Raw genomic sequence first — 14,970 nt, forward strand, 5'->3', positions numbered from 1 at the left:
TGTGCCTGTAGTTCCAGATACCTGGGAGACTGAGGTGGGAAGATCACCAGACCCTGGGAGGTTGAGGTTGCAGTGAGTCATGATCATGCCACTCCAACCTGGGTGACACAGTGAGATCTTGTCTCAAAAAAAAAAAAAAAAAAAAAAAAAAGGTTGAAAAGAAACTTTTCAGGAAGTGTATACATGTAAAGCAAGCCTGGCACGTAATAAGTATAAATTAGAAACTATATACATTAGAAAATATAAGTTAATGTACATAAAATAGAAAACATATATTTTTGGTTAATAAAATGATGTGAGGTTATGAAGAAATTGTGTGATTTCTTAATTGGTTTTGAAAGCAATTTCAAGCATCCTAAAAAAGTTTTGAGTGATGAAATCGTATCTAGAATAAAAGCTTCTCACATTCATAAGAGCAACAATTATTTCACTTCCAGTGACCTCCAAACTTATTTAATTACATATCTCACCAGTAAAAGGTTTGTACAACTTTATATCCAGTGCATATTTGTTTAAAATGTAAATAGCTTATTAGCTATTTCTATTTTAAAGCATGCATAAATTATAGTTGGAGTAAGAATAAAAGTAAAACAATGTAAAATATTGTGTTTTTACTTACTAAAGGGACAGAATTTTTTGCTGTTATTAAAACACAGTATTTTAAAATTTTTAAACAAAAACAGGCTATTGAATATAAGTCACTATTTAAATTCTTTGTTGTTGTTTGTATTAGTCCATTTTCATACTCTTAGGAAGAAATTCTCAAGACAGGGTGATTTATAATGAAAAAGAGCTTGAATTCACTTACAAGTTCCACATGGCTGGGGAGGGCTCACAATTAAGGTGGAAGGTGAAGGAAGAGCAAAGGCATGTCTTACATGGTGGTAGGCAAGAGAGTGTGTGCAAGGAAGCTGCTCTTTATAAACCATCAAGTCTTGTGAGACTTATTCACTGTCATGAGAACAGCATGGGAAAACCCACCCCCATGATTCAATTACCTCCCACTGGGTCCCTCCCATGACACATGGGGATTATGGGAGCTACAATTCAAGAAAAAATTTGGGTGGGGACACAGCCAAACCATATCATTCCACCCCTGGCCCCTTCCAAATTTCATGTCCTCACATTTCAAAACCAATCATGCCTTCCCAACAGTCCCCTAAAATCTTAACTCATTTCAACATTAAGTCAAAAGTCCACAGTCCAAAGTCTCATCTGAGACAAGGCAAGTCCCTTCTGCCTGTGAGCCTGTAAACTCAAAAGCAAGTTAGTTACATCCTAGATACAATGAGGGTACAGGCATTGGGTAAGTACACCCACTTCAAATTAAAGAAATTGGCCAAAATGAAGGGGATACAGGCCCCACACAAGTCCAAAATCCAGAGGGGCAGTCAAATCTTAAAGCTCCAAAATGAATTCCTTTGACTCTATGCCTCACATCCAACTTCATGCTCTACCCCTGTGGCTTTGCAGGGCACAACCCCCTTTCTAGATGCTTTCATGGGACTGTATTGAGTGTCTGTGGCATGGTGCAAGTTGTTGGTGGATCCACCATTCTGCACTCTGGAGGATGGTGGGCCCTCTACTCACAGCTCCACTAGGCATTGCCTCAGTGGGAACTCTGTGGGGGCCTCCCACACATTTCTCTTCTGCACTGCCCTAGCAGAGGTACTCCATGAGGGCTCTGCCCTGCAGCACACCTCTGACTGGACATCCAGGTGTTTCCATACATCCTCTGAAATCTAGGGGGAGGTTCCCAATCCTCAGTTCTTGACTTTCGTGCACCTGCAGGGCCAACACCATGTGTAAGCTGCCAACACTTGGGGTTTGCATGGGGCCTGTAGCCCCATCGTTTTGGCCAATTTCTTTTATTTGGAATGGATGTATTTACCCATTGCCTCTGAAACAATGGCCTGAGCTGTATGTTGGCCCCTTTTGCCATGGCTGTGACATAGGGCACCAAGTCCTGAGATTGCACAAAGCAGCAAGGCCCTGGGCCTAGCCCGTGAAAACATTTTTTTCTCCTAAGCCTCCAGGCCTGTGATGGGAGGGGCTGCCATGAAGATGTCTGTCATGTCCTGGAGACATTTTCCCTATTGTCTTGGTGAGTAACATTTGGCTCCTCATTACTTATGTAAATTTCTGCAGCCAGCTTGAATTTCTCCTCAGAGGTTTTTCTTTTCTATTGCATCATCAGGCTGCAAATTTTCCAACTTTTATGCTCTTTAAAACATAAGTTCCAATTCCAAACCATATCTTTGTGAATGCATAAAACTGAATGCTTTTAAGAGCACTCAAGTCACATCTTGAATGCTTTGCTGCTTAGAAATTTCTTCCATCAGATACCCTAAATCATTTCTCTCAAGTTCAAAGTTCTGCAGATCTCTAGGGCAGGGACAAAATGCAGCCAGTCTCTTTGTTAAAGCATAGTAGGAATCACCTTTGCTCCAGTTCCCGATAAGTTCTTCATCTCCCTCTGAGACCACTTCAGCCTGGACTTCATTGTCCATATCACTATTAGCACTTTGGTCAAAACCATTCAACAAGTCTCTAGGAAGCTCCAAACTTTCCCACATCTTCATGTCTTCCTCTGAGTCCTCCAAACTGTTTCAGCCTCTGCCTATTATCCAGTTCCAAAGTTGCTTCCACATTTTTTGGTATCTTAATAGCAGTACCCCACTCTACTGGTACCAATTTACTGTATTAATCCATTTTCATACTGCTATGAAGAAATACTTGAGACTGGGTAATTTATAAAGAAAAAGAGGTTTAATGGACTCACAGTTCCACATGGCTAGAGAGGCCTCACAATCATGGCAGAAGGTGAGTTAGGAGCAAAGGCACATCTTACATGGTGGCAGTCAAGAGGGCATGTGCAGAGGAACTGCCCTTTATAAAACTATCAGATCTCATGAAACTTATTTACTATCATGAGAACAGCATGGGAAAACCTGACCCCATGATTCAATTACCTCCCTCTAGGTCCCTCCCATGACATGTGGGGATTATGGGAGCTACAATTCAAGATGAAATTTGGATGGGGACACAGCCAAACCACATCATTGTTGTTCAGCACTTTGTCAAATGGCAAATGTTGACTTGATTCTAAGTTCAGTGTATTTTGAAGTTCTCTTTTATGGGCTGTCACAGTGCAAAGATATATCTGACTGAAACATAACAGGTGATATGGTTTGGGTGTGCCCCACCCAAATTCCATCTTGAATTTTAGTTCCTATAATAATCTCCATGTGTCATGGGAGGGACCTGGTGGGAGGTAACTGAATCATGGGGGCAGCTTTTTGAATAAGTCTCATGATATCTGATGGTTGTAAGGGCACTTCCCCTTCACAGCTCTTTTGTCTGCTGCCATGTAAGAGGTACCTTTGCTCCTCCTTCACCTTCCCAGCCATATGGAACTTTCAGTCCATTAAACCTCTTTTTCTTTATAAATTATCCAATCTGGGTATGTCTTTATTAGCAGTGTGGGAATGGATAAATAAAATAGGAATGTAGTTATTAATAATGGGTGTAAATTTGTATTTTAGATTTTCTTGATAATCCAGAATTTTCATTGTATGACAGCTTGACAGATCTGATCAGTCTTCATTGTTTTTACCTAGTCACATAGCTAACAGAACTCAGTAGTCAGTTGTAAAAGTATCAGCTGTGCTATTATTTTGTCGTTTTCTGGCATTATTACTATTATCTTTGATACAAGGATTCTTTGTAGGAGCAATCTTTTAATGTCACTTGTTCATTTTGAGAAAGTGAGTTTAAAGCTAGAGAGTATAATCTGCAATTACTCATGTAATCATGCACATGGAAACAACGATATACTTGGAGTAAATAAATTAGAGTCCAATTACTCTCCTTTCTTAGTGATTAGCTGTCATCTCCATTGACAGGTGACATGTGACTGATAAGTGGATGAGAATAAGGGTGTTGGTGTTGATCTTCAGATCTCATAAGAAAAAGCTCATGAAAGGCATCACATGGCAGCAAAAAGCAGAAAGCAAGAGATGGAGAGAGAGGAGGGAAGTGCCAGATTGTTTATACAAGCAGTTCTCATGGGAAATAACAGAGTAAGAACTCACTCATTATCACACATATGGTAACAAGTCATTCATGAGGGTTCCAACCCCATAACCAAAACCCTTCCACCAGGCACCACCTCCAATATTGGGGATCAAATTTCAACGTGAGATTTGGAAAGGACAAATATCCAAACTATATCACCCACCCAAGGTTTTTTTTTTTTTTTTTTTTTTTTTTTTTTTTTGAGACAGTCTTGCTCTGCAGCCCAGGCTGGAGTGCAGTGGCATGATCTAGCTCACTGCAACCTCCTCCTCTCGGGTCCAAGCAATTCTTGTGTCTCAGCATCTGGACTACAGACATGGGCCACCATTCCCAGCTAATTTTTGTATTTTTAATAGAGAAAGGGTTTTCACATGTTGGTCAGACTAATCTCAAACTCCTGGCCTCAAGCAATCTGCCCACCTGGGCCTCCCAAGGTTCTGGGATTACAGGTGTGATGTGAGCCATCACGTCTAGCCAACTTCTCTTTCTCTCTCTCTCTCTTTTTTTTTTTTTTTTTTTCACAATCTTTATTCTTTATGTGTTTAGGTCATGGCTAAACTTTCTGGGTATTTTTTTTTTAGAAACATTATAGTGCTGTTTAAAAGTTGCAGCATAAACAGTATCACCTTTTGCTGAGCAAAAATCTAGTAGTTTGGGTACCTTCTTTTGTACATTTGAAAGTCTTCCCCAAGGGTGGTGTACCAGTCACAATTCAGAAAAAAAAAAAAAAAAAAAAAAAACAGTAGCTGCAATAAATTAAGGGATCTATCCCAAAGAATTGGCTTACATAATTGTAGGAGTTGGCTAGACAAGTCTGAAATCTGGAGGGCCAGCCATCAGGGAGGGCAGGCTGGCACACAGAGGAATGATCTGAAGCTGCTGTCCTTGAGCAGCATTTCTTCTGGGAAGCTCCACTCTGTTACTAAACCCTTCCAATGACTGAATAAAATCCTCCAGGTTATCTAGGATTATCTCTCTTATTTAAAATAGGCTGATTATGGATGTTAATCACATCTACAAAATATTTTCTCAGCAACACAGAGATTAGTGTTTGATTGAACAAATGGGATTACAGCCTTACCAAGTTGATAGATAATACTGACCATTACAGGTGACAATTATCTCTTTGATTACAAAGCACAGAACATCACTGTCCACTTTACGTTCATATGGAGACAGGGTTTGGTTTAAAAAGCTACCATATACAACCTTAACCATTTAATTTTTTTTCAAACAAAGCATAAGGTGCAAAATTAAATCAAACTCCTTGTTATACTAAGTCCACCAGATTTCCCCTCCCTTCCTCCCTCCCTCTCTTCCTCCTTCCCTCATCCTAAAATGAAGTGATCCTCCCAACTCAGCCTCCTGGTAGCTGTGATTACAGGCATCCACCACCATGCCCAGCTAATTTTCTTATTTTTACTAGAGATGGGGTTTCACCATGTTGCCCAGATTGGTCTTGAACTCCTGGTCTCAAGTGATTCACCCACCTTAGCCTCTCAAAGGGGTGGAATTACAGGTGTGAGCCAATGCACCTGTTGTGGGTAGACTTCTTTCTACAAATGTGCATATAGCACCTTGATATGAGCTTGGCTGGAAAAAATTATGCCAATTCCTTGCCTTGTTCTTGATGGAGAGAAACTGAAGATGATACAAGCGATCAATGTTTCTCAAACTTTTGGGGCTCAAGAATACTTTATATGCTTCAAAATGATTAAGGACTCTATTAAGACTTTGCTTTTGTTTATATGGGTTATATCTACAACTATTTACCTTATTAGAAATTAAAACTAAGCAATATAAAAATTTTAACTAGAAATAATAAACCTATTACATGTTAACATATAATAACACATTGTGAAATGAAAAATAACTATTTTCTAAAATAAAACAAAGACTTAGTGAAAAGAATGGCATTGTTGTACAATTTTGCAAATCTCTTTAAAGTTCCCTAACTGAAGGCAAGCAGCTTCTCATATGTCAGCTTTGTTAATAAATGTGTTATGTTGCTTTCATTGACACATATGAAGAAAATCCCAGGGCCTTTCAGACTGCTTGGTCTTGGAGATCCCTAAGGATCACACTTCGAAACTGATGGTCTATGGCAATGGGTCCTTTTAGGCCTTGAATCCCTTTAAGAATCTGACAGACAATATGAAACTCTGTCTCTAGGAAGCGGCTGGAAGGTACACAATGTTGGGAGTTTGCCCTTTGAAGCTCACCTGTGGACCTTCTTTCCCTCCATAAGTCCACTGACTCCGGTTAGGAATGCTTGGGCAGTGGTCTGATAAGCGTCCTTTTTATGTAATGGTGGATAAATTGCTTTTTCCAATGTCTAAACACACAGTTTCAAAACCAAAGAGGAAATAAGATTGAAGAAAAGGAAATAAGGAATAATGGAAGAAAGGAAGGGAAAAAGAGAGAGAATTAAAAGGTGGTTTATTGTAATCCCAGCACGTTGGGAGGCCGAGGCAGGTGGATTGCTAGAACCCAGTAGTTCGAGACCAGCCTGGGCAACATGGCGAAACCCTGTCTCTACAAAAAAATAAACAGGTGTGGTGGTGCATGTCTGTAGTCCCAGCTACCCGGGAGGCTGAGGTGGGGACATCACCTGAGCCTGAGAAGTTGAGGCTGCAGTGAGCTGTCATGGCACTTCACCCTGGACAACACAGACTGTGTCTCAAAAAATAAAAATTAAAAAATTAAAAATAAAACACGTGGTTTATTCAGTAGAGATCTTTATCTTGCTTGAAAGACCAAAGCCATTTTAAGAAGGAAACTTGCTAAATCTTCTGCTGTATGCGTAAAGAGTAATCCCTTAAAAATAAATCACTGGGTAAACGAGATGACTGCTTGAGTCATCATTAACAACTTATTAAAAAGACAGAAGTGCCTCTTACAGAGGTGTAAAGTTTTACTTGCACCCTATCATGCTGGTAGAAAACCTGGGAAGGCAAATCTGAGTGCAGGGTAGAAAACGGTCAGTTGCAGAACATAAACATTAACATGATTTTAATTATGGACTTGAGAAGTGAAAAGCACTGGGGAAGTTTTAGGTAAATACAACATTCCACACTGATGCTTTCACAGTTTAATAGCGGAATCACTTATAAACGTTCTGATAAAGATCAGAAACTAAAATGCATTCCTGTTTAAAACACAGATTTGCATTTACCAAAGAAGACATGATTCTGGAACAAAGGAAAAATACACTCAACGTTATCAACAGGCAATGATGCTCTCAGTCAATGGAAATTTTTACAAAGGCTCTGGAAAAATAACTGGAGATAGCAGTTGTTTGATTATGGGAAGCCAAGAGAACAGAAGAGGCACGCATGAGGTGCCTTACGGATCTGGGTAAAGAATTAGGGACATGATGCGGTAAATGTTAAATAGTCTTGGCAGAAAATGACCACAGGTAATTTCAGTAAGTATAACCTAAATAAATAATAAAATGTACAGAAATGATTTCTAAGGAAATATAAGCACAAATGTTTGCTCCTTAGAATACTGGAAGAGTCAGTGATCAGAACTGTGCGCACATACAAATCACAGGTCTGGAAAGATCCCATAGATCGAAAATGTGTCTTTGGACAAATCGCTCCTCTAATATGCTCTCTAGGCAGGTATGGAGCATTAAGAACAGGTTTACCGGAGAGACAAAGATAACAATAGGGTTTGGAAAGGCAGACCATTTAAAAAAGGCTGATTTTTTGATAGGGAGAGAAAAAGTTACTGATTTTAATAATAGTAGTCACCTATACAAAGATCTTTATACAGATAATGGAGGCTGCTTTTTTTAAATTTCTATTTTGCAGGAAAAGAAGCATAAGCTGCAGTAAAAATTTGGTTTCAAGATAACACAGTCAGTCCCCAAAGTCAGTATTGAGAGTCACTGACATTAAATGAAGAAGATACAAGGATAGTGTGGGGACCTTCACTCTTCAAAGACGAGCTATACATGCCCCTGAAAGGCTGTCTGAAGGCAAGGGAAGGCTGGAGATGGCAACTCTGGCCTCTGCCAAGTACTCGTGCTATTTTCTGGATGTGATACTATCTGTTTTGTAACTCAGAGGCAACACCACATACCTAGCATAGGGCTCGAACCCCCTTTGGGGTTATCAATTACTTACATAGCCTTCCTCTAAGGGAAGGCTTGCAAATGATTTATATTCAACCCTTACATGTGATAAGCATTCATGTCGGCTTCACAATGTAACAGAGGTACATAAGGATTCTTGTAAACAGAAAATTTTATAAACAGTTAACTGATCTCACTTTGAAGAAGTCTTACTGACTACATGTCCTTTATCAGAGTAGACAGGCTTAAAATGCATTGCTTGTAGTATTCTGTTGTAATGCCTTCTTTTTGTTTTTGCATTGGTTTTTAATTCATTTAATTGGTTTAAATTCTTTTTTACATTCCATTTTTGCATTTGTATGCCAGTTAAAAATTATGACATGGCACATTGTGGGATTTTGTTTACCTAAATTCTAGAAAGATTGAAAGACACCTTTTATTTGAATTAAGTAAGCCTGAGGTTATTCAGCATGGGTGATCTCTGCATTTCTGAAAGGTTATCTTGTCGTTTAATAAACACAAATAACTTAAGCACACTGGAAGAGCTATTAAATGAGAGCAGGAGATTAAAAAGACATGATTTCTTACTTTGTCCACCTGAAAGGAGAGCTTGTGTTGGTGATTAATCTTGCACTGTTAAATTCAGTTCCTAAATATTTAGATAAATAGTTGGTCTGATCATTATTTGTAAAGTATTAGTAGTGGCATGTTGAATTATCATGTTAAGATTTTTAGTTTGTTGTTCATGTGCTATGAAAGATAACAATTCGTAAAACTGAATGCATGGCTTATTCAGCTCAGGTCACATACAAAGAGAAACACTGATGCTGCAATAAACACAGTAAAGTTATCTGGGTTTGAAGCAAAACGGCTGTGAAGTAAGGTATATGCACTTTACGTTGTACATATCTTTTCAGTTCTAGTAAACTCATATGGAATCATGTAACAGAAAATGATTCTCCAGGTCCAAACACATTTAAGTTTAATGACTGGGGCTATTCTAACAATTGCGGCTATCTCATTTTTTCTCACTGGTTCATTAGCATAGCACCCATTTAAGAACAACTACTGCAATAAACATACGTGTGCATGTGTCTTTATAGCAGCATAATTTATAATCCTTTGGGTATATACCCAGTAATGGGATGGCTGGGTCATATTGCAGCACTATTCACAATAGCAAAGACTTGGAATCAACCCAAATGTCCATCAGTGACAGATTGGATTAAGAAAATGTGGCACATATACACCATGGAATACTATGCAGCCATAAAAAAGGATGAGTTTGTGTCCTTTGTAGGGACATGGATGCAGCTGGAAACCATCATTCTTAGCAAATTATCACAAGAACAGAAAACCAAACACTGCATGTTCTCACTCATAGGTGGGAACTGAACAATGAGATCACTTGGACTCAGGAAGGGGAACATCACACACCGGGGCCTATCATGGGGAGGGGGAAGGGGGGAGGGATTGCACTGGGAGTTATACCTGATGTAAATGATGAGTTGATGGGTGCAGCACACCAACATGGCACAAGTATACATATGTAACAAACCTGCACGTTATGCACATGTACCCTACAACTTAAAGTATAATAATAATAAATAAATTAAAAAAAGAACTACTTATAAACATAGTAATATTTCAGAGGCTATAAAATAATAGAGGAAGAAAACTTAAAAAATCCTTTGCAGCCAAGAAAATGTGAGGAACAGATTTGTATTTGTTTTGAACAACTGGAAACTGTCATAATTGTTTTTAAGATGTAACAAATGTATATAAAATATGGGATTCTGTAGTATTAGCCATTTTGATATCTTTTATTGAAAGAAAAAATAAAAAACCCCCATATGTTCTGAGGCTCAGAAATCAAAGAATTCCACAATTTTCATTTCCACTAAAATATTTATTTAATTGATATCTTACAGAAATAAATAAAAACAGTTTTTGTCTAATACAGATAATTTTTATATATATATGTAATTTGTTTTTACAAAATTGAAGCATATCAAATTTTCTCTAAAACATAGCTCAGAAAGGAATAGTAGAAAATAAACACAAAGAAATACTGAAGTAGTCTCATTTTTAAATTATAAGCATGGGCCTTCTGAATCTCAGCATGACATGTTATTAGTAAAAGAATGTAAGATATGGAGTCAGGGTACCTGGGCTCCACTGTTTACTTGCTACATGTCCTAAGAAAGTTTCAATGTATCTGAACTTCAGTTCTCTACCTTTAAAACAGGAATGATATTAATTATATCAACTTCACAAGATTGTTGGGCAAATTAAGCACGTAAATGTACAGGAAAGCTCTTTTTAATATGTAAAGAGCTATAAAAATAAGTTTGATTTAATTTCATATAAAAGAATCAATGCATACTTCCTTTTAACTGAAGAATAAGCACCAAAAGCATGTGTGTGTTTTCTTCAGTTGAATTACATCACTCTATAAACCTAGAGTAAGAAAATGCACCTTAACTGAGCACCAAAGCCTCTCGGACAAATGGGATCCAGGGGATGGTTCTATGAGTTTTCCAGGCAGCTGACTAGGAGCTAGTAAGTCCTGAGGGTCAAAGAAGGTCCTTTAAAACTCTGAAGGCTCAAAGAAAAGGAAGCCAAACAAGAACATTTGCATTACATCAAATGGCTAGGATATAACAAGCTACTCCTTATTCAGCAATTTCAAAGTCCATTAATTCCTCACAGAAGAACAACACTTGGTTATTACCACTTGCAACGATTCGCTTATGTGAACATGGCATTCTCTTGTTCAAAAGGTCAAAGACTCGTGCTTAAGGGAGGAACAACTGGAGTGAAATAACAACTCTACCATGAATTCAGATATCACTGGCTAAAAAGTTCTAGTTACACAAGAACATGGGAGAGGAAAAGAATCCAAGACATCAGTATAATAATGATTGAAACAAAACCCTGCCATATTTCCATGTTATAATAAAACAAAATCATAAAAACTGCAATATTTACAGATACATCAATCTTACAACATATAAAAACTTTAACAATAAGAAAAATTAAGAGTAGAGAAAGCAGATAATTTTAAGGTAATCATTAATACATTAAAAAAATCTATTTGGAGTTAACTATCTACACTAACACCACTTTACACATAATAGAAATATGAGTATTTTCATTGTTTTTGTTTTCAGTAGCAAGATGCAGAAGAAAGAAATAACTGTCTGACATTAACTTATTCTAAGGAGTTGCAAAATTACTAGTTGTAAAGTTATGGTACAAGCCTACTCAAAAAATGAGTTAATGTAGTTCACCATCTACTTAAAATATTACTAACAAGATACTGGTGAATCATGTGCTAAAGATACTGAAGGCCCTTCCAAAAACTGAGATCTATGTTGGTTGAATATACCAGGTCATATAAAACTAGACTAGTTTACTTTCTTATTCCAACTCTTTTTATGACTGATCTTTTCATAAGAAAAGTACACATTACCTCTCTTAATTCCCTTGTATTGTCAGATATAGATATTATTTGGGACAAAAAATAAATATTTTATTAGGAGTGTAAAATTAAAAATCTTTATAGATCTTTTGAAAACAGTATATTGAAAAGGACTCAGTAAGTACTAGGCCACTGTATAACCAGAACAAGAAACAAATTCATTCAACTAGGAACAGTGGTAACTGTTATCTACTGGGTTTTTAAAACTTGTAACTTTGCTCTACAGCTATGAAAGTTTATTAATACACTAAAGTCCATGGAATGAATCAAGTGTAGTTCATTCAAGCTCTTCAGTTTCTTTGGTAAACAGGTCTGCCAGGTCAGCCACGGTCAAGACGGAAGCCTCTGAATGCTTCACTGATGAGTTCGTGTGACTGCAAGGTTTTCCAAATGAGCACAGTCAGAAGGAAACCCCAAGCCATCAGCGATTGTATTTGTAGTAATACGAACTAGACACATATTTTTTCTTAAGTTTTTGTAACTGGGCTATAAGAAACTCCCAGAGGAAAGCAAGTGATAAGATCATTGTTATACCTTGTCAAAACTAGTGAAGACTTCTATATATTACGTTTAGGGTTTGTCAAAATGTTTTTTTCTCTGTGCAATTAACAGAACAAAGAATAAAACCCTTGACAACTGCTACTAAGGCTCTCACCTTACAAATTACCTTCTTACCACCTAAAGTTAAATTGTTTCAAGAGAATTTCAAACAACTCATAACTGTTATTTTATTAAAACAACCTAAATAAAAATCACTGAAGTCTGATACGCAAGGAAACAAGAACTTTAAAAAGCCTTCATGTTTTAGGTAAAAAGGCTCCTGTGGAAGCCTCTTTCCTTCCCAGAAATCAACAATGGAAGAAAATTTGTGGTTTCAAATTGCTTCTTTGCTATGTGACAATCCCTTCTAAGGCAATCATCTCTTCCTTGGGTACCTTCCAATCCTACCTACCTCCTAAAGATGTAGAAAGATTTATGTTTTCAAAAAGATTTAAATAAATTATACCATAAATATTAGAAAATTCTATGATTCCAGAGTCAAGCTTTTAAAATTAAGACTGGTTTGGTCTCTCTGCTTTTGTTTTGTCTTTGGATTGACACCACAATTAACCTTAACCAATTAAGTTTTTTTTTTTTTTTCCCTGGGACACAGTCTTGCTCTGGTGCCCAGGCTGGAGTGCAGTGGCACGATCTTGGCTCACTGCAACCTCCACCTCCTGGGTTCAAGCGATTCTCCTGCCTCAGCCTCCCAAGTAGCTCAGACTATGGCATGTACCACCACGCCTGGCTAATTTTTGTGTTTTTAGTAGAGATGGGGTTTCGCCATGTTAGCCAGGCTGGTTTCGAACTCACGACCTCAGGTTATCCACCTGCCTCAGACTCCCAAATTTTAAATTTTACAGTCAAATTTTAAATTTTAAAATCAAATTTTAAAGTTCAGATATTTATACTTGCACGTGACTAACAAGTGTGATGTAGAAAGTAGCAATAAGAGTTTAGTTTACACATATGAGACTAAGGCTTACGTCAGGCATAAAGATATATTTTGTTTAGAAAGTGATCCAATGTGGCAAAGAAATGTAGTATAGTTTATATTTATGTTATGATTAATACATTAATTCAAATATACAAAGTCTGGAGCACTGACTGGGAAACAGTGAAAAGGCAAAACGTCAGACCTTGCTTTTAAGAAGTATTTGTGTTGTATTTTTTGTTGTCATCTAAGTGAAGAAGTTCCAAAGATACAAACTTTTAACAGGAAAACCTTCCCCCTTCTACTTGTCATAAATTATTACCTACCTCCTCTCAGCAGTTTTCAGCATCGCCTGCATTCTTTCTTCTATTGTTGCTTTAATTAAGAATCTGTGTACAATAGTAGGTCTAAAAGGTACAGAAGAATTTTAAGCTTAAAAACACAGTAAAACGAATCAGTACAAACTGACTTCACAGTTTACATGCTATATTCATCAGTCAGTTGGTGCCCACTTGTGGCAGGTGCTGGGAGGGGTTCAGCAGCAAATAAAATGAACTATTTAATCTCCTGAACTGGCATTCTAACGAGAGACAGACGATAAACATATAAAGGAGTAAGACAGTTTCAAGTAAATATAATGCTGAGAGGAGGCTGACATGCAAACTGAAACAACAGTGATGGGAATGAGGCCAGTAGGCAAAGGAGGAGTAGGAAGAACATCCAAACGGAAGAAACAGCACATTGCCCGGGAAGGGAACACGCCTGGAACAAGTCTACCATGTTCAAGAGGCCAAAAGAAGGCTAGCATGGCAGAAGCATCCTGCAAGCAAGGGAGAGAGGTGAAAATAAGGGTGGAGAAGTGTGCAGGGGCCAGGTCACACAGGGCCTTCCAGGATGTGACCAAGGATTTCAATTGTATTGTGGTTATAATGGAAAGCCCTTGGTGGGTTTGTATGCATGATTTGATGTATACCTGACTGTACTTTAGAAATCCCTTTGGCGACTGTGTGGAGGATGTACTTCTTGTTCAGCAAGAAGAGCACCAGAGAAGTCAGTTAAGTTCTGTAGTCATCTGGGTAAGTAAGGGTGAATGCACTATGATTGTGTCAATGGAGAAGACAGCAGTCAAGTAGATTTGGAATATCTTTTGGAGGCAGAGCTGACAAAACTTAAAAGATGACTGGGATGTGAGATGTGAAAACAAAAATATAGAAGAGTCCTAGATTTCTGATCTGGGCAGGAACAGATGACAGTGCCACATTATAAGATGGGGAAAGCTCAGGGTGGGAGTGAGAGTGCAGATGCAACACAGTTTTATTTTGTCCATGTGAAACCTATCAGATAACTATTAGACAGGTATCCACGGTGAGTCCAGAGATATGTGTGCAGAGCTAGAACTGGATATATGCACCTGGGATAGGAGTTATATGGGCATGTCTGGGCTGGGGAATATATACCTGAGAGTCGTCAACCCGTAAAAGCTACCTAAAGCCCTAAGACTGGAAAAATTCATCGAAGGGGTGTAGACAAAGAAGCCTCAGACCACTGGCAAGAAGTAGGTCACTAAAAATGTTATAAGCCTCACTTCAGTGATATGGTGGAGAGAAAAATAAACCAGACAGTTTGACAGAGAATGGGGGATAAAAAAGTAGAGATGGAGGTAGGATGTATCGGAGTGTTTTTTTCTTTTTAAAGATGGATAATATTAAGACATATTTATGGAGTAATATATGACAGGTTGAGTATCCCTAATCCAAAAACCCAAAATCCAAAATGCTCTAAAATCCAAAACTTTTTGAGTGCCAACGTGACGTGGAGAATTCAACACCTGACTTCATGTGATGAGTCACAGTG

At 37.9% G+C, this 14,970-nt stretch overlaps 1 protein-coding gene across 4 annotated transcripts in view; it reads right to left on the minus strand.

Moving 5' to 3' along the window:
• Positions 1-10,045: 10,045 nt before the first annotated feature.
• Positions 10,046-14,970, minus strand: part of LOC105488977 (SNF2 histone linker PHD RING helicase) — a 96,751-nt gene continuing 91,826 nt past the window's right edge. For 2 of the 4 annotated variants that reach the window (XM_011753524.3, XM_011753525.3), the window contains exons 29-30: positions 13,443-13,523; positions 10,046-12,016 (exon numbers count right to left, since the gene is read on the minus strand). In XM_011753524.3, coding sequence (XP_011751826.2) covers positions 11,920-12,016; positions 13,443-13,523 — 178 coding nt within the window. In that variant the 3' untranslated portion in view covers positions 10,046-11,919. The remainder of the gene's footprint in view (positions 12,017-13,442; positions 13,524-14,970) is intronic. The other 2 variants (XM_011753526.3, XM_011753527.3) reach the window with 1 other exon arrangement.

Source organism: Macaca nemestrina, chromosome 5, assembly GCF_043159975.1.
Source record: "Macaca nemestrina isolate mMacNem1 chromosome 5, mMacNem.hap1, whole genome shotgun sequence".
In the NCBI taxonomy this organism is placed as follows: Eukaryota; Metazoa; Chordata; class Mammalia; order Primates; family Cercopithecidae; genus Macaca; species Macaca nemestrina.